Source organism: Phalacrocorax aristotelis, chromosome 6 (assembly GCF_949628215.1).
Source record: "Phalacrocorax aristotelis chromosome 6, bGulAri2.1, whole genome shotgun sequence".
Classification (NCBI taxonomy): Eukaryota; Metazoa; Chordata; class Aves; order Suliformes; family Phalacrocoracidae; genus Phalacrocorax; species Phalacrocorax aristotelis.
Genome location: NC_134281.1, coordinates 11,431,040 through 11,452,930, shown reverse-complemented (window position 1 = coordinate 11,452,930; position 21,891 = coordinate 11,431,040). Strand labels below are relative to the sequence as shown.

Sequence of the window (21,891 nt, the reverse complement as noted above, 5' to 3'; positions counted from 1 at the left end):
CTCCACGCAGCCCTGAAGTGTGGCTGAGGTAACTTTGTCTTTCTGTCCCCAGAAGGAAGAGTTTGCCACCTGGCTTCACTCTGGAAGAGATCTGCATGCTCAGTGAGTGCTGATGCCGAGCACCAGCACCCCTGGGTGCTGGTAATGGTTGATTGCTTTTGGGGCTTGGGTTCCCAGCACCAAGGTGGGAACAAATGGGCATGCTTCCTGTGGGACCTCGCAAGAACATGGCCCTGGGGCACATGGGAAGTGTGTTGCTTAAAGGGAAAGAAAGTGAGCAAGACCAAGCTAATCTTCAGGTAGCTCTGTTTTATTTTCTCTAGAGCAGAGAGATCGAGGCAGCACCACAAGTCTAAGCAGCGACTTCTCCCTGGGGATGGAAAGTTCCCCTGGAGCAGCTGGGAGCTTCACCTATGAAGCAGTGGAGCTGATGCCAGCCGGAGCACAGGCTCAAGCAGCATGGTGAGGAGATAACCACTCAGTGGGCTGCAGATCAAAAGGGGCAGGCTCTGAGCACAGCAGAAAAGATATTTCTGAAGTCCCTCACCCTCCAGGTCTGCTCTCTGTTGCATGGGTTCCTTATGGTGGAGGGAGGAATTTGGCTGTCAGAGGCTTTGCTGCAACTTGTGCTATAGAACTTCTGCACCAAAAATTGGAGACCACCCCATGTTAAAGACTGTTGGGCTTTTCTGCCTGAATGCTCCTGAATTTTGTCCCCTGATGAGAGTAAAGCAGCTTTGTTTCCTTTTCACCAGTTTCACTGTTAAACTTAATCCAGAAAGGATTTCATTACTTTTAAAAGGTGGTTCCAAACTACCAAAAAAATTAAATTTAGCAGCAGCCTCCCCAGGGAAAAGTGGAGACAGTTTAGCTGCCCTAAAATGAAGCTTAATCACTTTATGGAAGAGATTATACAGGGAAGTGTCTGCAGTTAGTGGTAGGTAGGCTGGGTGGCCAAGAATCCCCTCTAAACTTTAGCCCCTCTAACAGTGTGAGGTATGTGAGCTGAAAGCAGGTTGCTGTCTGCAGCGCTGTGTAGAAATACTTCTGGGGGAGAATATGAAATTCCCAATGCTCCCGGGTGACAGAGGATCACGTAGGACTCGCCTGGGGATGCAGGTGGCTGTCTGGAAGCGGGGACTGGGGAAGGTGTCTGGCAACTCTGCTGCTCTGGGACAGGCATTGTACTTGCTTGTGGAGTTTCTGGTGCTGTTTGGGGATTTCAGAACCTTGCTGTAGGGTTGCCCCTCTTAGTTTAATTTTTCTCTCCTCTCCCTCAGCACATGTGAAGATGCTATTTTATATTGCAATTATTTTAAATTAAATCTGGGTTGTGCTGCAGGCAGTTGGAAGTCCTCTGGGACTGAGCCTGCAGCCATGCTAGTGGCAGCAGCCTTTCTAAAGCACATTGTGATTCAATTTATAAAATGCTGAAGAGGGCAAGAGAGAATCTTCCTGCAGAATCACAAAATGGTGATGGGGAGTCCCAAACCGCGTTTGCCAAGCGAGCAGTGCAGAGTCCTCTTTAACACACAGAGCCTATCTATCCACAGCAAGTGACTGCAGCAAGTAGGCAACAACTTTCCACTTGCCTGGCTGCAGGATAGTAAACTGGAAGCATATATGTTGCTCTGAATGCTCAGGACATACAGACTAGATCCTGCAGCACAGAACCTATACATGATTTTCACAAGATGTGAAGTGGCCAGAGCATGCTGGAAGAGATCAGCTGCACTTGTGTGTTTCAGGGTTTGATTTTGTGATGTGTTTTCTAACTTTGGTTTGCTTTCTCTCCTGTTGGAGACATCAGGCTGTGTTGGGGCTCACTACTGCTACCAGGGGGATGGTTTGGGCCTATGCGGTGGCCTTGAGCTTTGGGAAGGGAAGGTTGTGAGCTTTGCCATGAGTGCTTAGCGAGGGGACCGGTCATGGATGTCTTGCTGCAGGCTGTTGCGGCTGTGTAGCCTGGAGAACAGGTAGGGCTTCCTCCAAGCTGGGTGAGCTGGGCTGCGCATAGCATGAGTGGGGAGAGGAGGGGATGTGCTTCATTATGGTGTCCTGAAAATGAGTGGCCTTGAGGTCTTCTTGCAGGGAGACACATTTGGTTTTTAGCTGTACAAGCCTGTTTCTGCAGGCTGTGCTTGGAGATGTTGGCAGCTATGACAACAGGAGATAAATAATGCTTGAGAGAGGCTGTGGTGTGATGTTTGAGGGTGGACACACTTCAAGAAATGAAGAGAGAATATCATGCTTTCCACTGTTCAATGAGCCTGTCTTTAGCTGCACTTGCTGACTGTGCTTGAGATCTCAGTCAAAGCTGAGAGGCCCTTCCAGATTCCAGGAAGAACAGCATCTTTTCTCCTTGAGTTTGTTTGCTTTAGACTTTTCCTTTTTACTTGTGTACATAGGGAAGTCTTTGTCTAATTCACTGCGGTTTTGGAAAGGGAAATTTCTTGGGACTCTTGCAGAAAAAAACCTGATGTAAGAAAGAAAATCTTCTGAATGTGGAGCAGCAGTGACGTGAATTAGTCCCAAATATGTGTGCCTGTTTGACGTGTAACTGGATGGTACTGTGAGCTAAGGCCTGATGCAGCAACAAACAGTGAGTTGCACCTGAGTCTGAAAGTGCTGGCTAGAAAAGAAGCCAGAGCAATTCCAGGCGGTCGGCACAGACAGGGAGAGGACTGAAATGCACCTACTTCTGGAGAGACTGTAAGCTCTGAGTACATGGTCAGAAGTGTGATCAGTGGTGCCTGAAGGGAATCACTGGTGGTGTGGCCCTGTCACCCTCATCAGTGCGCACGAACGCCCACCTGGGCTGAGCTCCTTGGCTGACATGCTCTGTAGAGTCAGAGCAGGTTGAAATGGTCTTTCCCTGCTGGCAGGCCCTTTGCTTGAGGCATTTTTACAGCTAGACTAAACAAAGCAGCCACTGTATGTGTGTGGGCTGATGCATTCTCCTGTCTCTGATTTCCAGGTCACGTGGAGGGTGATCTATAAAAGAACGGGCTCTGATGGGTAGAGCTCAGTGTACCCCAGTCACTGAGCAGTTACCCGTGACTCATGGTTCCCTGGGAGGGAGGAGGGCAGGTTCAATGGGAACAAGAGCTTGTAGCTGCTGGGGTAAAATCCAGCCTGTTGTGGAAAGGCTTCCTAGTTGGAGTATATGGGAAAGCCAGCTTTCTCACCAAAGTCCTCCATCCCACAGGAGGAAGAGCTGTGCATCATCACCACAAGCCATGCTCTGGAGCAGGGCACAGCAGTCTGAAGACAGGCTGCCTTCTGCAGGGATGGTTGAAGTCAAGTCCTCCAGCTCCTCCTCATCAACCCATTCTGATAACTTCCTGAGGATTGGAAGCAGCCCACTGGAGGTGCCCAGATCCAGGTGAGATGGGATGGACTAGAGCATTTCTCAACAAAATGAGTGGCTGGTAAAGGGAGTGCAAAGATGCACTTGTGTGGCTCTGAGAACCCTGGAGCACATGTGTTTGTATCTACAAACAAGCCTCAGGAGGCTTATTCCTCTCCAGCCTGACCTTGTGTGAAATGCTGGCTAGGTGAAAAGCTAGGTGTCTGTTCTGCCTGTCCCCAGCACATGCCTTGACTCCATGAACTCTGACATCTCTGCACCCTGCATGCTTGGAGCTCACAGCATTTTCTTTGTCAAATGCATCTACAGGGGTTTGGAATGGCAGTGTTGGGGTCGGGGGAAAGCTTCTCAACCAAGCAGGCCTCGCTCTGCATCTGTCCTGTCCCCCTTTCTACCTGCTGAGCTTCCTGTCACTGTAGGGGGGAAAAACTCTCGAATGCTGGTGGCAAGCAGGAGTAGAATCTGCTGGGAGCAAGTTAGGAGCAAGGTGCAAGTGCTGCGCTGGCACAAAGGTTGTGTGGCCCAGAAGGTTGTGTGTTCCTGCTGGGCAACCAAGGAATGAGGACCCTGGACCCAGGCCTAATCTCATGCCGTAACAAAGGGTATTCCGGCACCCTTCCGGAGTCTGATGCTGTGGTAGGGCAAAGCAGAGCAGTGAGTGAGGCTAGGGAAGAAAGAACAGAGCCTGTGGAGCAGACACCATGTGTTTAGGCCGACAGAGGATAAAGAGGCTCTTAGACAAGAGGTTGCTGTTAACAGCATCAAACACTTGTGTAGTCTCTGCAGGTTTTCCAATGAGTCTTTTTCTAGTGATTCCCTTCAGAAACAGCCAGCAGCCAAATTTTGGTACTCTGTGATCATATGGAAAATAAAATTACAAACAAGTAAAGCATTGAAAATTTATAAGACTTTCTTACCAAGTTTCTTGATTCCAGAGAAGAATCACTGTCTGACAGTGTTCATAAATGGTGCTAACTATTGTCCCTGAAGTAAAAGATTGGTAGGATATTTTTTTGTTGTTGCTGGGGCCCACTTCTACATTCTCTGTAAGACAAAACAAATCTCCCAAGAAAAGAAGATTATACAGGAGAGAAAGCAGCTTGTCTTGGAGGCTGCTTTTGTTCACAACAGTAATGCCACAGTTCCTGTGTGTGATCTTATGCCATTGCCAAGACTTGAGAGGCTGCTCAGTGCTGGGCTGGTAGTGAGCTTGCAGCAATGCTGTGGAAGAAATGGTTTATAATACTTCAGCCGGACTCTGCTCCGCAAGAGCGAAGAGGAGAAAGAGTAGGCAGAAGAGCACCATGAGAAGGAGCTGCGCACACAGTCCCTGGGATTTGCATTCCAGGGGCTCAGAGCTGGTAAAGTCAATCTTTCCTCTGGCTGTGTCTGGATGAGGTGTCTATAAGCTGTTGGATGTTTAGTGCCCATTGGTGTCAGGTGTTCAGAACTGGCTCCCCCAGGGCTTGAGGCAGCAGGCAAGCATGGCGGGGAAGCTTATTATTTCCAGGCCAGAGCCTCCGGGGGTGGCTTTTCCCTATGCCCAATAAATATCCCTGAGAAGGAGTTGCAGTATTCTGTCTTTGTAACAGGTAAACATTCAATGAATTCTACTATGAGCATTTTTCTGACCTTTATGATACCTTCTACCATGGCACAAAGACTTTATAACCCTTCAGTGCATCAAGGTTGCACCAGTCCATTCCCAACCTGTGTTAACATTTGTGAACAAGGCAGTGTGAAGGGCTGGGCTAGAAAAAAAGCATGTGATGGGAATAAGGGATAAAAAGGGAGCAAACCCCTTGCACAGCCTGGAACCAAGGGGACAGGAGAAGGGAATCAGTTGTGAAGCCAAAGCAGTGAAATCAGCCTGTACACAGAGATGGTTACCCTGCTACACTCGTGCTGGGTGGAGACTGTACACCTGTATGCTCCCCATCTCTGGGGTCGCCTGGAGACCCTGCAGGGAGTGGGTGGAATTGTCAAGACAACGGCTGAACTGAGCTTCTATTTCAGACCAAGTGTTCTGGCACATTCATTCTTCTTTGCCTCCTAGGCCATTGCCAGATCAGTCGGACTGTGCCCTGCCTACCTCCCCTGGGGTAATGCTGCTAACGGCTCTGCTAGCAAAGGACTTGGGCAGTGCATTGCCTTGTCAGATGCTGACATGGCTTGTGCTTTTTGGGGCCTGCACATGGTATGTCTTCGACAGAGAGAGGGGTTGTGTAACTCCACTTGGCTTTGGTCTCCCTGCCTGGACAATGTTAGTCTGAATTTGTCTGGTGAGCTCCGTGCAGGTAATGGATATCACGGTACCTTCAGCCACCATTTTCTATCCTGAAGGAAGAGTCCCATTTTGGTTGGAGGAGGAGTAGTGTATCTCTGATGGATAGAAGAGGTAAATTCTATTCCTTCATACCCTGAAAAGTGATGAGACTAGGATGGAAAGGCTGGAGCACAGAGACTGATCAGGATGCCAAAGATAGCTTTATCTCTACGGCACTGTTGGCAGGTTAACACCCAGGACTGTTAAGATGAAGAAACTACTGCACTTGACTTCCTAGTCCACTGGTTGTGTGGCCATAGCAACAAAACACTTAACTACTGCAGCAGCAGTTGAGGAAAAATGGTTGCTTGTAAAATGCCAGCAGGCACCCTACAGGTAGCTCACGTAAACAGCCCAGTCAGTGTGCTGGCAGGTGGGGGAGCTCCGGAGGGAACGGGAAGGCAAGTCAGCAGAGAGAGATAAGCAGGGCCTGGGAGAGGAACTGGGATGCTCTAAAGGAAGGGGTCACAAACACCAAGTCAGCCAGTAGGAGCCAAGCCCGGCTCCTGGCCAGGCCACATCAGCAGTCTGCTGCTGCCGTCACCTCACCAACCTGTCTCCTGAGAACTGCTCTCATCCAAAAGTCCTGGGTACCCATAAATCCCAGGATGGTTCTTGGTAGCAAAGCAGTACAAAGACAAATTCACAGCAGTCTTTTTAGCTTATCCCAATGGGATGGTAAGATCACATCTGCTGAGGGCAAACATGCATGAAGATACTGCATAGATTATTTGTAGAGTAGGACATGGTGGGGCTTGTTGTACAAATGAAGAGCTCTGAGTATGGCAGATAGCGTGCATTGAATGTAACTCCCTGTGTGCAAGTGGGTAGCGGCCTGCAACCACGTCCTGTGTTTGCATGGGACACTAATAGTGTAAGCAACCCATGACACTGCAGAAGAAACCCATATCTGTGTCAGGGATTTAGCCTGTATGCACATAGCACTAATGTGGATTAGCAGCTGGATAATCTTTGGTTGAATGTGCTTTTGCTAAGTCAATTAAACAAAACCTGAAGTACTGTGATCTGAGGAGTCAAGATCTGCAGGAGTTAAACTGTGGAGGATCTGCTCTTGTCAACAGAAAGAGAGCTGCCTTACTTCAAGGGCTGCAGGCGGTTCAGGTGTGGGGCTGGAGGGAGTGCAGTGAGCACAGAGGGGGACAGAGGAGCTGCTGTCCCTTGGCTTTGGGTGTTGTGTTTGGTAGTGATAAGACTGCATACGCACTGTGTGTCTTGCCTCTTATAGCCACCTGGCATGGAAGCGGTATCTGCGATGTGACAACTTGTGATAGTGATCGCAGCAGGACAGGAGTTGTTTACAGGAATGCTTTCTGGAATTATTGCACAACTCTGACAGAAAATGAGCTTGCCGGCTGGCACGTGACTGTGGTGCAATCAAAAATGGTTGTGTTCGCAGAGGACTGGCTGTTCAGGCTGTTAGAGCACTAACGCAGCCTGTAGATAGCTGCCTGGGGTTCAGCCAGGGATCTCAGTGCAGCTCTCTGCCAAGTGCTCCTTGCCAACATTTCCCACGCAAAGGTGGGAAGGGCTGCCCTTTTCTCCAGGTTGCCACAGTCTGCCTGTGCTTACAGTACCTACTTAGCTCTTCAATTTGAGGCACAGAGCATATGCTGGCAAATGAGCTGCTTTGCAGATAGTCCTAGGTGTGCAGAAATATGGCAGGTGAGTGGAGGTGGCACAGGGCAGGATGAGAGCCTAGCTGCTGGGCATCTGGCACTCGTCTCAGTTATGTATTAAGAAAGGGAAAGATCCATGACTTGCTCTGCCTCCGGTATTGGCTCCACTCTGGTAAGTGGGTGTCTGTGTGCTCTGAAATACTCTATCTTGTGCAGCATGTTGCATGGGAAGCACTGACCTAATTAAAAGGAACCGTTCCAGGCTAGGAGTTGCCAGTTTATGGCCTGCTAGAGGTCCTTCCTCGTGTGAAGGAACAACTTGCAGCTCATCTCTGTTTTGCTCATCTAATTTTGTTAATCTTGCACTTTTGAGGGAGTTTCTTCCCACTCATGGACCTGAAGAGGTGGGTGTGTGAAGCTCACTTTCATTCTCTTTCTGTCTGCCATTAGATGTCTGTGGCAGAGACAGCAACTTGAAGACTTGCTGTATCTCATCTCTCCTAACCACGTCAGCTTTGCTGTAGTCGTCCGGCTGCTTCCCAAGACCCTCGGCGCTGCCCTCGCAGCTCGCCAGCCTCTGGCATGGCTGCAATGCGTTGCAAATCTATTGTTCTTACAGGCTTGGGGACTGGTCCCGGTGACCCAGCAGCCCTGACTTCCTCTGGGGGCCTCCCTGAAGCCCTTTTTGGGTCTCTGCAGCAAGACTTTACAAGGAGCCTTCAGGGATAGAAATAACAGGAAGACTCTCACCTCTAGCATTGACTGGATTGCACTGGGATACAGTCACTCTAGAGATCTGGTCTTGGTCTCAAGCCAAGGTCAGCTTTTAAGTAGCTCTGCTGCCCTTGCAGTGCAAACATGGGATTTCTCATGCCATACCTTCCCTGCCTGTCTCACCCAGCCTTGGCCTCTGCTGCCTCTCGAGGCTCTTCAAGGCGCTTGTTTGTTGTGACACTTCCTCAGGAACCTCCCTTGAGAAGGCATTGGGGATAGAGGGGAAAGTCTGCCACAATATCTTAGCTCTGCTGGCTAGGGTCAGGTGTATCTAAGCCAAGAGAGAGCTGACCTGGACTCATTGCAGAGTGATTCAGTTTGTTTAATTAATCAACAGTGTTTATTCTGCTGCCTGGAGGCAAGACACAGAATTGGCTGCCTTGAACTCCTAAACTCCTAAACTCCTAAACTCCCATGCAGGTTAGATGTAACTTGGTGAAGTTTGCAGAGCTGCTTGGCAGGGTTGGGGACCCCAGGAAGGGTTAGAGAACTAGACAGCCATTGAGAGTCAGTCTTGCAGGAGGTACATGATGCTTCTATCAGCCTGTCCAAGAAAGGATTCAAGAGGTGACTTGATCCATCTCCAGTCTAATCTTAGCTGACAGCCATGGAAGTGGACCAGCAGCTGGAAGCTGAGGCTACATACTCAAGGCAGGAAACAATTTTCTGCTCACCTTCTTTAACACAGACTCATCTGGCCAGTGTGGTTGATGATACTGGGCAGGAGGACACTTTTTACTGTCCCTGGGGCCCTGGATCATGCCTTGTTCCTTTGCTTGCCATGTAGGTACAGCATCCTAGGCAGGCTCCTGACACTACTCTCCCTTTGCAAGAACTGCAGAGCTCTGCTCAGTTTTCTTCACCTTCACCTGGAGATCCTGCCATGGCCCAATCCCTCCTCTGCTATCCAGAGTCGCCCTCTTCAAAACCTTTGTTTCTGCTTGGCCCCAAATCTGTCCTCTCTTCAGCACTTCATTACTTCTCTGGCAGCAAGCCCAACCCTATAGATCTCTTTACTGCTTTAGCTCAAATTCTTGTCACTGCGTGTGACACTCCTGGTTTTCCTGGCTGGCTGTGCTGTACTCTCAGGGAGGTGACATCCTCACCTTCCCTCTGCACTGAAGCAGTGCTCCTCTATGCTTCTCCTTGGCTTCCTGCACTCTTCCCACTGTGCTTCCAGCATGGCACTGTGCTCTGGGCCCAAACGCCCTGCCCCTCTCCTCTGTCAAGCTGATTTCCTCAGCTTTATCTTCCAAAGTCAAGGAGAGGGATAGATGTTACTGAAAAGCTGCTCCCTTTACTGTAAGAATTCCTTGCATCCCAGGGAAGGTTATCCCTGTTTGATCTCCAAAAGGTCTTTCTATGGGTGTATGCTGCAGTTCCGCTTTCAATGAAATGCCCTCCTTATGACTACAGTGTTCTGTGCTCCAAGAAAAACACCTTTCTGCAAGAAGGGGTTCTCCCAATACTTAATGCTCACAGCACCTCTCTGAACATCACTCCTCAGTTCATCAAGCAGCCAGAGAACAAGAGCCATACCCAGCAGGTGAAGATCTGCTCTTCCCATTTTCTCCTGTGATGCTTTTCCAGAGCCTCAACTTCCAGATGGTCATGTCACCCCTAAACTGCAGCTGCGGGAATGTTGTGGTGGGAAGCTGACATTCAAGGAGCTCTGTGGCTTCCCATCCTCTGCTTGCACAGCCAGCTCAGGACTGTGTTTCAGACTTTTCAAACTTGGCCGTATTCATCAGACTAGTTAAATGGCAGGCTTGGAATTAGATTGAGATTGCAAATAGGTTTCTTGCTGTGCATCTCCCCCCACCCTCGCCTTCCAGTCTCACTGAGGTCCTTCTTGTTGTGGGAGATCCTGTCTTTCTAGCTGTTCTCCTGGTGTCTTGGGGAGCAGCTGCAGTGCGCCACTGCTATTCTTAGCTGTGAAGACAGTGTGCAAGTACTTGGCCCAGCAGAGCTGGAGTTGGTGCGCTGCTATCTGCCCAGCAGATCTCAGATAAATTATCCAGAAGATCTTGGTAGTGTGTAATTGAGTAGCTCTGCCACAGGCTGTGCTTCCAGCTATGTACACTCCGCTGTGCAGCAGGACACAGTAATTGCTTGCTCCCTGGAAATCAAGGGCTCTGGGTTTGTCTCAACTAATTGTACCCTCTTGTCTGAGATTTTGGAGGGACGCCTCAGATTCACTTTTCTGATTTCATGCTGCTTCTTTTCCTGGTGGGAGGTTGCATACATCAAACAATTATCCTCCCTTGGCTATTTTTCCTGTCCTAAAGATGTTTTGCCACCTGGTTTCTGGCACAGTCCACTCTTCTAACACAGGAATAAAAAGGTCTTCAGGTGCTGGGGGGTGCCCTGGGGACATCGTGAGCAGTGACTGGCTCTATTCAGATCTCATGTTAATGCCTCAGGAGTGATCTGCTTTCTAATGGCTGCCAGACCAAGGATCTCTAAGCCTTCCTCAGCACTAACCAAGTCACAACCTTGATTCTCTGTCAGGCCTTGCCACTGCCCTGGGATGTGCTAACAGCTACAACGAGCAGCAGGGGGATGCCCCTTGTACAGCACGGCATCCACATCTGTGAGGGATTCAGGGCAGGACGTGCTGTTGCATCTCACTGACGGGTTTCACAGTTCTGCATGGCCATCTGCTTCTTGCTGGCTCTGTCCCGTCCGGCTCCCGGAGCACTCCTGCTGCTTTGTCGGCCCCAGCCAGCTTGGCTCTCCCCTCGCTTTCAAAGGAAAGGCTTGGTCTGGGGCCCAGCCAGAGCTGCATGTTGCACCCTGGTCCCAAGATTGTCAAAGCTGCTGGCACAGGCACTGCTGGCCATCAGCCCCGCGGGACCCTGGCATCAGTGTTAGTGAAAGGCATGTGGCTGAATGACCTGACTGATCGCGCCGTCTCCCTCTCTCTCTGCCCCAGATCGGCGGACCATTCTCTGCCTGGATCTTCCGTTTCCACAGACTTTGGCAGCTGGCAGATGGTGACAGGGTGTGGCAGTATTCAGGAGCAGGCAATCCTGAGCGCAGACGCCTCTCTCCCTTGCAGCTTCCCGGATGAGTTCCCTAGCACTTGCCTGTAAGTGTCTCAAATGCAGGATCTCTCCTTGGGTCTCTCAGCTGGCTGTGTGCACTGGAACTTTATCACCCTGGCACTTTCGAAGAAGCCTGGGAGCCCGTAACAAGCTGTCCTGTCTACCCTGCCCTGATGCTTTCCATCCACAAATCAAGTCACTGAGCACTCTGCTTTGAACTCAGAAAGAAACCAGCATTTTCTCTTCCTAATGACGGGGGGCACTTTGCTTTCTGTGGGAAGAAGAGACTTTTCTCTCTTCTCTAAAGACGCTGAATTTGGGCATAATTGAGTGCATTTGAGGATGCATGCTTGTCAGGAGAGGACTGGTAACCCAGATTTTCTTGCTTTTGGATCTCGCTCGTCTCCGTCTCCCTGCTGGGTTCAGATTCCTGCTGCAGTGAGAGACGGGCATTCTTCCTGTCACCCCAGTTTTTGTCTGATCACGCGCAGCATCGTTTGCAGGTGCTGCATCTGGCCAGTGCAGAGCAGCAGAGACCCTGCATCTCACTGTGTAAAATGGCTGGGAGGCAAATGCTTCTCCCCAGACAGAAAGCCACTGCTGTGGAAGCTTGAAAGACAGGAGATTCACTTTAATTGCTGTTAGAGGAGGACTTTGGCTTGGGCCATCAGGTTGCAAACTCTTGATCAAGAAACTGAAATGGCAGATCAGGGGTTGCTGATAGCTAGCTGTGCTGCCGAAAGCTTGCAGTCCCTTGCCGAGGTCTGAGTACGTGCTTTGGAGGCAGAGGACAAGTGATGTGAAAACTAACATCTCCTATGAGACAGGCCAGCTGCCCTGGCTTGTCTTCTCACATGGCTGTGTGCTGCGCTGCTGAGCAGAGCAGCTGCTCCCAAGTTATGATTAAGCTACAAGACCCCCGAACTGGCAGATCAAAGAATTTCGGGGAATGTTGGACATGGCCTGGCTGGGATTTGCTCCCCTCCTTTCCTGAGGGCACGTTGAGCTGCTTCTGTAGTTGCTTGGAGATCTTTGAAGGAGTAGGAGTGACTGAAGGATGAGTGGCTGAAGGAGCAACTGCTTTATTGTGCCCTCAATCTGGCCGTGCTTGGTGGCTGCTGATCACCAGCAAGTTGTTGCTGCCCTTCTTGGGGTCGGATCTAACATCAGAATAGGGAATTCAGTAGAGAGAAATGTGATTGAAGTTGAGCTCTGAGTTTGCCTGTGCCAAGACCGTAGGTTCATGCGGTTTGGAGGCCGGCTGCATGGGACAGCTGGGTTCAATGGGAGGGGAACAGTGGTGGTGCTGTTCTCTCCCTTGGGTGTGCAGGAGATGCTGCAAGAGCTTTGCAGCCCCTCTTCACTGGAGCTGTGGTGTGCTCGGGGGGTGGGGACTGCTTGACTGTGGTGCTGGGACCAGGCACTATCAGGAAGGGATGAAGTGTTCCCAAGGATGATGTGTTGAGCTTGACCCAGGGCTTCCACTTTCCCTGCTCTGCATCAGCTCTGTTTGCTCAGGAGCCCATTGTGGTTTTAGCCCAGTTTTTCACAGCCCAGCACAGCATGAGTTCTTGGAAAATTAAATTCCATTTAAATTCCCACTTTACATCTCAGCTGGCAGCAGCTTGACGAAGGTATGCTTTTCACAGCCTACTTCCTTGTGCTTGTGTGGGGCTTGTCAGGGCTTACTTAGAGCTGGGGCTTTGACAGCCTCCTCTCATCCTGCACCCCGAGCTGCAGATGAGCGGGCAGGCTGTAGGAAGTGTAGCAGGGCAGAGTGCCGTGGATTTGGGGAGGAAGTGCGATCTGCCTCCCTGGTTGAGCTGCTCAGAGTGAAATGGTGCAGCCGGAGTGCAGGGCTTGGTGTCAGGCAGTGGCCGGCCGCTCGACCCCATGCCTTGGAGTGTCTCACTCTGACGGAAACCTAAAAATCTAAATACAAAATCTGCCCTACAAAGAGCCAGAAGACACGGGACCTAACTGCTGCACACCCTCGCTTACCTCTGCATGTGACGTTTAACATCACTGTACTTGGGTGCAAGTAAGTCCTGCTTTCATGTAGCTTATTTTTAATGCTAGCAGGTTTGTGAGTTCCACGTCCTAATTAGGTTGCCAAGAAGCATCTTTTTAATGTGTGTAGATATGTTGCCTTTTTCCTTTGCCCTCTGGCTTCCCTTCATTATCAGACACTGTAAACAGCGGCCCGGTTGGCTGCCTCGGCATTGCTTGCTGTTTATAGGCCTCCCACCATATCCTCTTGCTGCTGTTTCCGGACCGAAGCTGTTGGCTGTGGGTGGTTAACACTTCCATTCAAATTAGCTGTGCCAATTTATAGCCAGCCCAGGCGCTGGAGAGATTAAAGAGAATTTTTTATGGGAAAGGTTCACACTGTGCCCTTGGAGTGACCTTTGAGGAATGTCTTACTCTCTCTGGGAACCACCAGCATGTCACAGAGATGCCACAGCCAGGCCCATTTCAGGCCAGTGTGCTTGGAACAGGTGCCTCTGAACCCTAGTCTGGCTTTCCCCTGCTCCTCTGGCTGAAATATCACTGTCCCTCTGCTCTCTTTTCTCCTGCCCCTAACCAGGTGCATGCATCAGCTGGAGAGGGGAGCAGGTCCCGGGGGAAGCCATGCCCTACTCTGCATGCAGCCCTCCTGCTTGCAGAGAGCAGCCGTGCCGGGGAGCAGAAATAAAACACCACTCAGCTCTCCTCTTTGTGCGGCTGGAGCACTCCTTGGGGCTTTTGTCACCTTGTCTGCCCCCTGGCATCCCCCCTGCCCCAAAGCTGCTTGTGCTGGCGCAGGCACGAGAGCCTGAGGCCGGTTGGAAGCAACTGCCCAGGCACAGCACATGTGGACAGGCTCTGTCTGGGAACGCTGTGTGAGGAGGGGAGGGAGCCGACATCAGCCAGCACTCACTTGGTGAAAGCAGCGGCTGTGTGAACTACAGCCTTGTACACACTGTGGTGGGGAGAGAACCTGGGGGGGATGGTGAAGGAGGAGACCAAGGGGAGAGTAGGAGGCTGGGGCTGCGAGAGGCTCCATGGGAGAGCGTTGGGTTGGGAGGCAGTGGCACCAGCCACCTATAGCGGCGGAGCCTTTTGGGGCTGGGGCTGGTGCTGGCTTGGCCCCTGGAGCCAGCTGAGCACCACAGCCCCACAGGCGCTGTGTGGTCTGAGCCCCAGCTCCACTGCCAGCCTCCTGCCCCACTGCAGGAGTGCGAGCTAGGGTGGAGAGAGGGATGGCTGCCATTGCTGACCTCCCCCTTCTCTCTCCTAGGCTGGTGTCAGCGAGCGACCGTGAGTCCCGGCTGGAAGAAGTGCGTTCCGCCTTTCTGGCCAGCTACAGCCGGACCATCGGCCTGAAGGCTGTGTCCCCCAGCCCCTCAGGGGCCATCGGCGGCCTCCTCGAGCAGTTTGTACGAGGCGTGGGACTGAGAGGCAGCAGCACACTCTGAGCACCGCGTTCCCTTGACTGGAGACCCAGGACCTGCCAGGGTTCCCCCTGGCAGAGCCCTAGGACCTCATTCCCAGTTGTGGACACCTGCAGCACCCAGCACCCACCACCGGCCCCACCCTGCCCGGGGCTGGGGGAGTGTGGGTGGCTCTGATCAGCGTCTGCAGTAAAGACACCTGAGCTGTGCCTACTCCTGCCTCCTCTCTGGGCTGCGGGTGGGGGGCGGTGGGGCCGGGGTGGAGGAGCAGGGCTATAAATAACCTGTCCCACGCTTCGGGAGCGACGGCACCGAAATAGCACCGAGCCGGGACCGGGAGGGAGCCCTCGGCAGGGCAGGAGTCGGGGCTGAGCCTCTGCCGGAGGGGGCTGGGGAGCGGGTCTGAGCCCGCAGCCCTGGGCGGGGGGTCCCGGTAGGACTGGGTCGGGCCGGACCCCGGTGCCGAGCCCCCTCCGGTACCCGGGGCGGTGCTGCCGCCGTGCCGTGGCCGTGGCGTGCCCGCCCCCACCTCGGCGGCGCGGGAGGAGGCGGTGCGGAGCGGCGGCGGCGACCGGGCGGGGATGGCGTCTCCGGGAGCGCTGGAACCGGCGACCGGCAGCGTACCGGGTACCAAGGTGGAGCTCACCGTGTCGTGCCGGTGAGCCGGGAGCGGGGCGGGGGGTGGGTTGGTGCCCGGACACGGGTGGGTGCGAAACACGGCGGCGATGCGGCGCGGGGTGCCCGTGTCCCGCAGCATCCCCCCGCCCGCCCCGGGGGACTGGGGAGGTTGGGCTGCGGGTACCCCGCCATCCCCGGGGACCGCTGAGTGCCACAACGTGTTCCGAACGCCCGGCTGTCTCCCGTGGGGAGAGGTCCCGTCACCTCCGCGGGGTCCTGGGGGGATGCTGGCACCGGGCACGGCTCCGTGGGGTAGCCGGTGCCCTCAGCCGGGGCCGGGGCGCAGGAGGGCTCCGCTCGGAGCGATGCTGGCTGCGGGCAGGCTGCCCGCCTTTGTCCGGCTCCCCGAGCCCCACGGGAGGCGGCGGGGGGGTGTGTGTGGGACAGCCCCGGCCCACGGCGGGACGGGGGCTAACGGAGGGGTGCTGCTCAGTGCCTTTGGCTACTGGCGGGGTCCGCGGGGCAAGCGGCGACAGCTGAGCCCATCCGTCAGCGGCTAAAAATAGCCCGGCGGAGGCACCGCTGCCCTCGGTGCCTGCGGCTGGGGGGGTCTCGCCCCAAGGGACCGGCACCAGCGGCCTCCGGGCAGCAGCATCGCCCCGGGGGTTCAGGGGAGGCCTGCGGCCGCCCCGCTAAGTCCACCTGCCCGGCTGGGCGGCTCTGGCACGGCCCCGAGCTCTGCAAACTCCAGTCTGGGCTAGGGGCTGCCGTGCCCTCTCCCCGCGGCCGAGCCCCTGCCCTCCCTGCCAGCCCCCCGGGCAAGGAGCAGAGGGGCTGCGAGGCCGTGGGGCCTGGCAACTCCGGGCAGGGGCCGGGGTTTACTCCTGGAGATGGCCCAGGGCAGGGGAAAGCCTTGTGTTTGCAGCCCCCTAAGAGCTCAGCCCTGTTCAGGGCTGCTGGGGGAACCCTGGGGGTCTCTCCCCTGTGCCCCAGCCCTGCGTGCTGGGGCCAGGGGGTCTGGCTGAGCCCCACAGTCCCCGGCCATGCCCCAGCCCACTCTGTGCAGCCACCCCGGGGGCGCAGGAAGGATCCCAGCGGAGCCGGTTGCAGCCCCCCAGCACTTCCCGGTGTCACACCGCGCAAAAGACAAGGATCAATCGCTCTGCTGGCAGCTGTGTTGGGGACATGGAGCTGGTCCCTGCTGCCTGCCCAGCCCGGCTCTAAGTGTCTCCTTTCTTCTCACTTCTGTGCCCCACCATTAGCCATGCTCCCACTGCCAGGGTGCGGCAGGCACTCAGCCGGCGCCAGCGACATGGGAGAAGGTTTCATCCTCTAAATGGGTTCCCTGTCATGTTTAATCATCATCAGTGCTGGAGATGCCACTCCCCAGTCGCCCTGCTGTCCCACCAAAGCTTGCAGTGGGAGCCAACGTGTCCCCCAGGGTGCCAGGGCTCTTGGCCCCAGGTGCCAGCATGGCCTTGCCGAGTAGTGCCATCCCCTGATCAAGAGCGAGGACATGGGGACCAGCTGGGGAGCCAGGTGGGTGGCACCCAGGGGGACTTACACCTGGTTCTGTCCCCCCAGAAACCTGCTGGACATGGACACTTTCTCCAAATCTGACCCAGGTGAGTGGTGGGACCAGGCAGGGGGCACGGCATGGGTATGGCATGGCATGGCAGCCTGGCTCTGCTCCTCTCCGCAGTGGTGGTCCTCTTCGTGCAGGGCTCGGGGAGCAGTGAGTGGAAGGAGGTGAGAGCCACCCCTCTTGCCGGGTTCCTGAGGAGGTTCCCAGCCCTGTGCTGGGGGTGCTGCTGCCCCCCGTGCCCCCATTCCTGGCTAATCCCCAGCTGGGTTAAGCGGACCCATATGGCCACCTGCGTCCATGCTAATGATCCCTCCGCGTCCACGCTAATGATCCGGCCCTGCTGGCAGCACTAATCCCCTGTTGGGATTATTGCCGGGGCAGCTGTGATGGGGAGGAGTCGGGGGGGGGGCCACCCTTACCCCTCTCCCTGCAGTTTGGGCGCACCGAAGTGATCGACAACACCTTGAACCCTGACTTCGTCCGCAAGTTTGTCCTCGACTACTACTTTGAGGAGAAGCAAAACCTCCGCTTCGATGTGTGAGTGGGGCAGACAGGGAAGGGCTTGGCCCCAGCTCAGGGTGGAACAAAGGGTTGAGTTGGTAATAAATAATGATAATAAATAAGGATAATAAATGAGGATACGGCAGCAAAAAGCACAGAGGATGGGGGAAGCAGGGCTGCGTGCCAGGGCAGCCCCACAGGCACAGGCTCAGGGCTCTGCTTTCCCGTCACCAGCTACAACGTGGACTCCAAGAGCTGCTCCATTTTAAAGCAGGTGAGTGCAGCCATGCCGGGGGGCCACGCGGTGACACCCCAGTGTGACACCGCAGTGGGGCACCCCAAGACCATGCCCAATGCGGGTGCTGTTGGGGGGGGACAGGTACCCCCAGAACCAGGGGGCTCTAACCTGCTCTCCATCTCTCCATGCCCTGCGGCGACTGGCAGAAGGTAGGTGCCCACCATGCACCAGACGCTGCTTTGCCCTGAGAGCCAGGCCTTCATGGGGGGCGCCTGGTGGGGCAGGATGGGGCTAGGACACACCACAGGGATGGCTTTTGGGGTGCAGGATGGGTATAGGGTCGCCTAAGCAGTGCAGTTTGGGTTCAGGGCATGTGGGGTGGCTCTGGAGGGGCACAGGGTGGGTCGAGGACAGCCCTGGGAGCACTGGATGAGTCTGAGTCATGTGGAGTGTGCACCTGGGGTGGTCCTGGGTGTGCAGGATGGGTTCTGGGCTGGGGGGTGACTCTTGGGGCACACAGCGGGTTCAGGGTGCTTGGGGTGGCCCTGGGGCAGGGTAGCTTCAGGTCCAATGGGTACGTTGGGAGGGCAAGGGGTGGGTGTGGGTAGCGGGAGGCTGGGGCAGGAGCCCCTGGGGTCTCACAGCACTGTGCTCGGGGCACAGGACTTCCTGGGGCAGGCGTTCGTAGCACTAGGGGAGGTGATCGGGTCCCAGCGGGGCCGCCTGGAGAGAGCTCTCACGTGAGTCACACCCCGTGGTGGGTGAGGAGGGGGTCCTGCGCCGTGTCCCCAGCCACCCACCCACCCCATGGGACCCCTCCCTGTGCGTCCCCTGTTGGGGACACTGACCATGCTGCCAAGCACCAGCTGTGGGGCAGGAGCCCCAGCCCTGGCCCCACCTCCTGCCCCTGTCCTGTCCTTGTCCCCAAGCTGACTGGATGTCTCTGGTTCCAGGGGGGTCCCAGGGAAGCGGTGCGGGACCATCCTGCTGCTGGCAGAGGAGTTGAGCAACTGCCGGGTGAGTGCCCGTGTCCAGCAGTGGCAAGGCAGGGACTGCTTGGGGCCGAGGTCGAGGAGGTGGCCGGCAGTGATGGTCCCCTGTCCCCAGGATATTGTCACAATGCAGCTGTGTGCCAACAAGCTGGACAAGAAGGACTTCTTTGGAAAATCCGACCCCTTTCTCGTCTTCTACCGCAGCAACGAGGACGGCACGTGAGCGCGGGGGCCTGGTGGGGTGGGCAGGGTGCCGGCATCAATTTACAGCATGCCCCCAACCCTGACCTGTCTCTGCAGCTTCACCATCTGCCATAAGACGGAGGTGGTGAAGAACACACTCAACCCAGTGTGGCAGCCCTTCACCATCCCCGTGCGCGCCCTCTGCAATGGTGACTACGACCGGTATGGGGACAGGGCAGCCATGGGGCTGGAGCAGGGTTTGAGCATCTCCATGGCAGGTTTGACCCCATGACAGCAGGTGGCTCAGAACTGGGTCCTTACTGGGTTTTATTTTTCCTCTTTTGCAACCCAAATTATATAAAAGCATCCCCCTCCTTTCCAGGGCCCCCACCGTGACCCAAATTTCCCGCTTGCCTCCTGGTGGAGATGTGGGCCAGGCAGGCGGGGGTTGTGCCAGCAGCTGGCAGGCAGGGTCCTTGCTGCTGGGGCACTGCAGGGTTGGGTGTCCTCAGAGCGGGGGTTGGGGTGGGCTGGCCAGGCTGGCAGCTCACCCTCTGCCCACCTTTGTTTTCAGGACGGTGAAGATAGACGTGTACGACTGGGACCGGGATGGGAGGTGAGGCCATACCCATGGGGCGGTGGGGGACATTGGGGTGCTGCCGCTGCTTCCTGGAGTGCCCCTAACTGGGGTGACCAGCCATGCTGACCCTGCGCTCCTCCTGCAGCCACGACTTCATCGGAGAGTTTGCCACCAGCTACCGGGAGCTCTCCCGGGCACAGAGCCAGTTCACAGTATATGAGGTAGGGCTGGGGGCCGGGGCAGGGGACCAGGGGGTGCCCCATGCCAGGGCCGACCCACCCCTGTGCCCGCAGGTGCTGAACCCCAGAAAGAAATGCAAGAAGAAGAAATATGTGAACTCTGGCACTGTGAGTGGGGCTGGGGCGCTCCTGGGGGTTCTCTCTGCAGGGGGCTGGCTCTGACCACCCCCCATGCTCCCAGGTGACGCTGCTCTCCTTCTCCGTCGAGTCTGAGTTCACCTTCGTGGACTACATCCGGGGCGGGTGAGTGGGGGGCCAGGTGCCCTCCGTCTCCCTGAGTTGCCCCATGAGCAAGGGTCTTGGGTGAGGCTGGCAGTGATGGCACTGGTGCAGCCTTGGGGTGACGAGGGGGCTGGGGAGGGGGGCAGAACAGCAGCCCCAGGCTGTGGGGTGGCAGCTGGGGAAAGGGGTCCCGGGATGGGAGAACACACCATGCCATGGGGCTGGAAGAAGGCATCCCCATGCAATGGGGCCGGCAGCCTCCCTCGCTCTCCCCCTCACAAGGACACAGCTGAATTTCACCGTTGCCATCGACTTCACGGCCTCCAACGGTGAGTGTGGTTGGCCTGGGGGGGGATCCCTGTCAGCAGAACTGTAGGGCTGGCAGTGGGGTGGGTGCCAACAGGGCACTGTGCCACAGGGATGCCATCGCAGCCCACCTCACTGCACTATGCAAGCCCCTACCAGCTGAGCGCCTACGCCCTGGCGCTCAAGGCAGTGGGGGAGATCATCCAGGACTACGACAGCGACAAGCTCTTCCCCGCCTACGGCTTCGGCGCCAAACTCCCACCCGACGGCAAGATCTCCCACCAGTTCCCCTTGGTGCGCCCCGGAGTGGGGGGAATGTTGGGGTGGGGGTGCCGACAGCAGTTTGGCACTGGGGGGGGAAGCACCCACCCTGTCTGCATTCTGCCCCGGTGTCCTGCAGCCCAGGGGGAACACCGGGAGCTATGGTCCCCCTCCAAGGGCCCGTCCCTGTCCCCCAGAACAACAATGCGGACAACCCCAGCTGTGCCGGCATCGAGGGCGTGCTGGAGTCCTACCTCCAGAGCCTGCGCACCGTCCAGCTCTATGGTCCCACCAACTTTGCCCCTGTCATCAACCAGGTGGCTGGGTGAGCACAGGGGGACTCTGTCCCCTTTGCTATCCCCAAATGCCACTGGTCCCACAGCAGTGGGGCTGCTGGAGGGACCCCATCCCTTGTCCCCCACAGGGCGGCTGCCCAAGTGACCGACGGCTCGCAGTACCACGTCCTCCTCATCATCACTGACGGTGTCATCTCCGACATGCTGCAGACCAAGGAAGCCATCGTCACTGTGAGTACACCCTCATTGCTGTGAGTTCACCCCACACTGGGTGATGCCCCAGCTTCCACCCTGCCTCTGCTCCACAGGCTTCCGCCTTGCCCATGTCCATCATCATCGTGGGAGTGGGTCCAGCTGAGTTTGAGGGTGAGCTGGGGCTTGGGGACACTAGGGAAGAGGGATGGAAACACCATCCCTTCCTCCAGAGGCATCCCAGAGGAAGGGATGGTGTTTCCATCCCTGGTGGCTACCCCACCGAGGCTCGATGACACCACCTGTCACTCCTCAGCCATGGAGGAGCTGGATGGTGATGAGGTACGGGTGTCTTCCCGGGGACGATACGCCGAGAGGGACATCGTACAGGTAACACCAACATTGAGCCTGGTCCCGCCATGGGCGAGAGATGCTCAGCCCCTTGCTGACCCCCACAGCCACAGGGTTGTTTCCAACCGGGCTGCAAACTTCCTTCCCTCAAAGTTTGTGCCTTTTCGGGATTATGTGGACGACTCGGGAAACCAGGTGCTGAGCATGGCCCGCCTGGCCAAGGATGTGCTGGCTGAGATCCCCGAGCAGCTGCTCTCCTACATGAAGACCCATGACATCAAGCCTTGCCGGGTGGACCCCCAGTAGCTCCTCCGTGGGCCATGGGGCCAGCTGGTGGGGCAAGAACATGTGTCATCCTTCTTCTGCCGCTGGTCAGGGCTTAGCCATGGAGATGTGGCCCCCCAAGGCCAATAATCAGCTGCTGCGGCTGGTGAACGGGGCTGGGACCCTCCTCTTCTGTCAGTGAGACCACGGGGCTGGATGTCCCCAGCCACCCTCTGCTCCTGCCTGGCCAGCAGCGATGCCCCAGCACAGCGGGGCCAGCTCGGACTGTACCATCCCTCAGCGCAGCCAGGACCGGTGCCTGGGTAGACGCTGTTGGGGGGCCACAGTGTGTCCCCCGCTGGGAGGGCAGCCTGGCTCCCTTCCTGGGGAGGGGGCTGCCCCTGGGGCTGGGTGCACGCCGGGAGTCCCAGCCCCACCAGCTCCTCGGGGCAGGGGGTCTCACCCCACTCCTGCC

At 55.9% G+C, this 21,891-nt stretch overlaps 2 protein-coding genes across 6 annotated transcripts in view; both read left to right on the top strand.

Annotated features, from left to right (window-relative positions):
* MTMR14 (myotubularin related protein 14) overlaps positions 1 to 14,801 on the top strand; it is a 34,199-nt gene extending 19,398 nt beyond the window's left edge. For 2 of the 5 annotated variants that reach the window (XM_075095932.1, XM_075095935.1), the window contains exons 15-19: positions 53 to 102; positions 324 to 462; positions 3,209 to 3,385; positions 11,043 to 11,198; positions 14,435 to 14,801. In XM_075095932.1, coding sequence (XP_074952033.1) covers positions 53 to 102; positions 324 to 462; positions 3,209 to 3,385; positions 11,043 to 11,198; positions 14,435 to 14,612 — 700 coding nt within the window. In that variant the 3' untranslated portion in view covers positions 14,613 to 14,801. Of the gene's footprint in view, positions 1 to 52; positions 103 to 323; positions 463 to 3,208; positions 3,386 to 11,042; positions 13,196 to 14,434 lie in introns of all 5 variants that reach the window. The other 3 variants (XM_075095934.1, XM_075095936.1, XR_012661027.1) reach the window with 2 other exon arrangements.
* A 273-nt stretch (positions 14,802 to 15,074) lies between these two features.
* CPNE9 (copine family member 9) lies at positions 15,075 to 21,591 on the top strand. Its single transcript, XM_075095921.1, has 20 exons — positions 15,075 to 15,246; positions 16,791 to 16,831; positions 16,909 to 16,955; positions 17,225 to 17,328; positions 17,527 to 17,566; positions 18,194 to 18,270; positions 18,484 to 18,547; positions 18,638 to 18,741; positions 18,823 to 18,927; positions 19,280 to 19,321; positions 19,431 to 19,506; positions 19,579 to 19,632; positions 19,706 to 19,767; positions 20,029 to 20,075; positions 20,165 to 20,346; positions 20,511 to 20,638; positions 20,738 to 20,840; positions 20,918 to 20,975; positions 21,118 to 21,191; positions 21,306 to 21,591. The coding sequence occupies exons 1-20, from the start codon at positions 15,170 to 15,172 to the stop codon at positions 21,456 to 21,458; spliced, it is 1,638 nt and encodes a 545-aa protein (XP_074952022.1). The 5' UTR covers positions 15,075 to 15,169; the 3' UTR covers positions 21,459 to 21,591.
* The last annotated feature ends 300 nt before the right edge of the window (positions 21,592 to 21,891 follow it).

Excerpts from the sequence above, each read along its gene's own strand:
- CPNE9 (XM_075095921.1), top strand. The coding sequence starts at position 15,170 with ATGGCGTCTCCGGGAGCGCTGGAACCGGCGACCGGCAGCGTACCGGGT. Across the intron at positions 16,956-17,224 it reads GGAGCAGTGAGTGGAAGGAG|TTTGGGCGCACCGAAGTGAT; the intron begins GTGAGAGCCACC and ends CTCTCCCTGCAG. Across the intron at positions 20,347-20,510 it reads TCTCCCACCAGTTCCCCTTG|AACAACAATGCGGACAACCC; the intron begins GTGCGCCCCGGA and ends CCTGTCCCCCAG.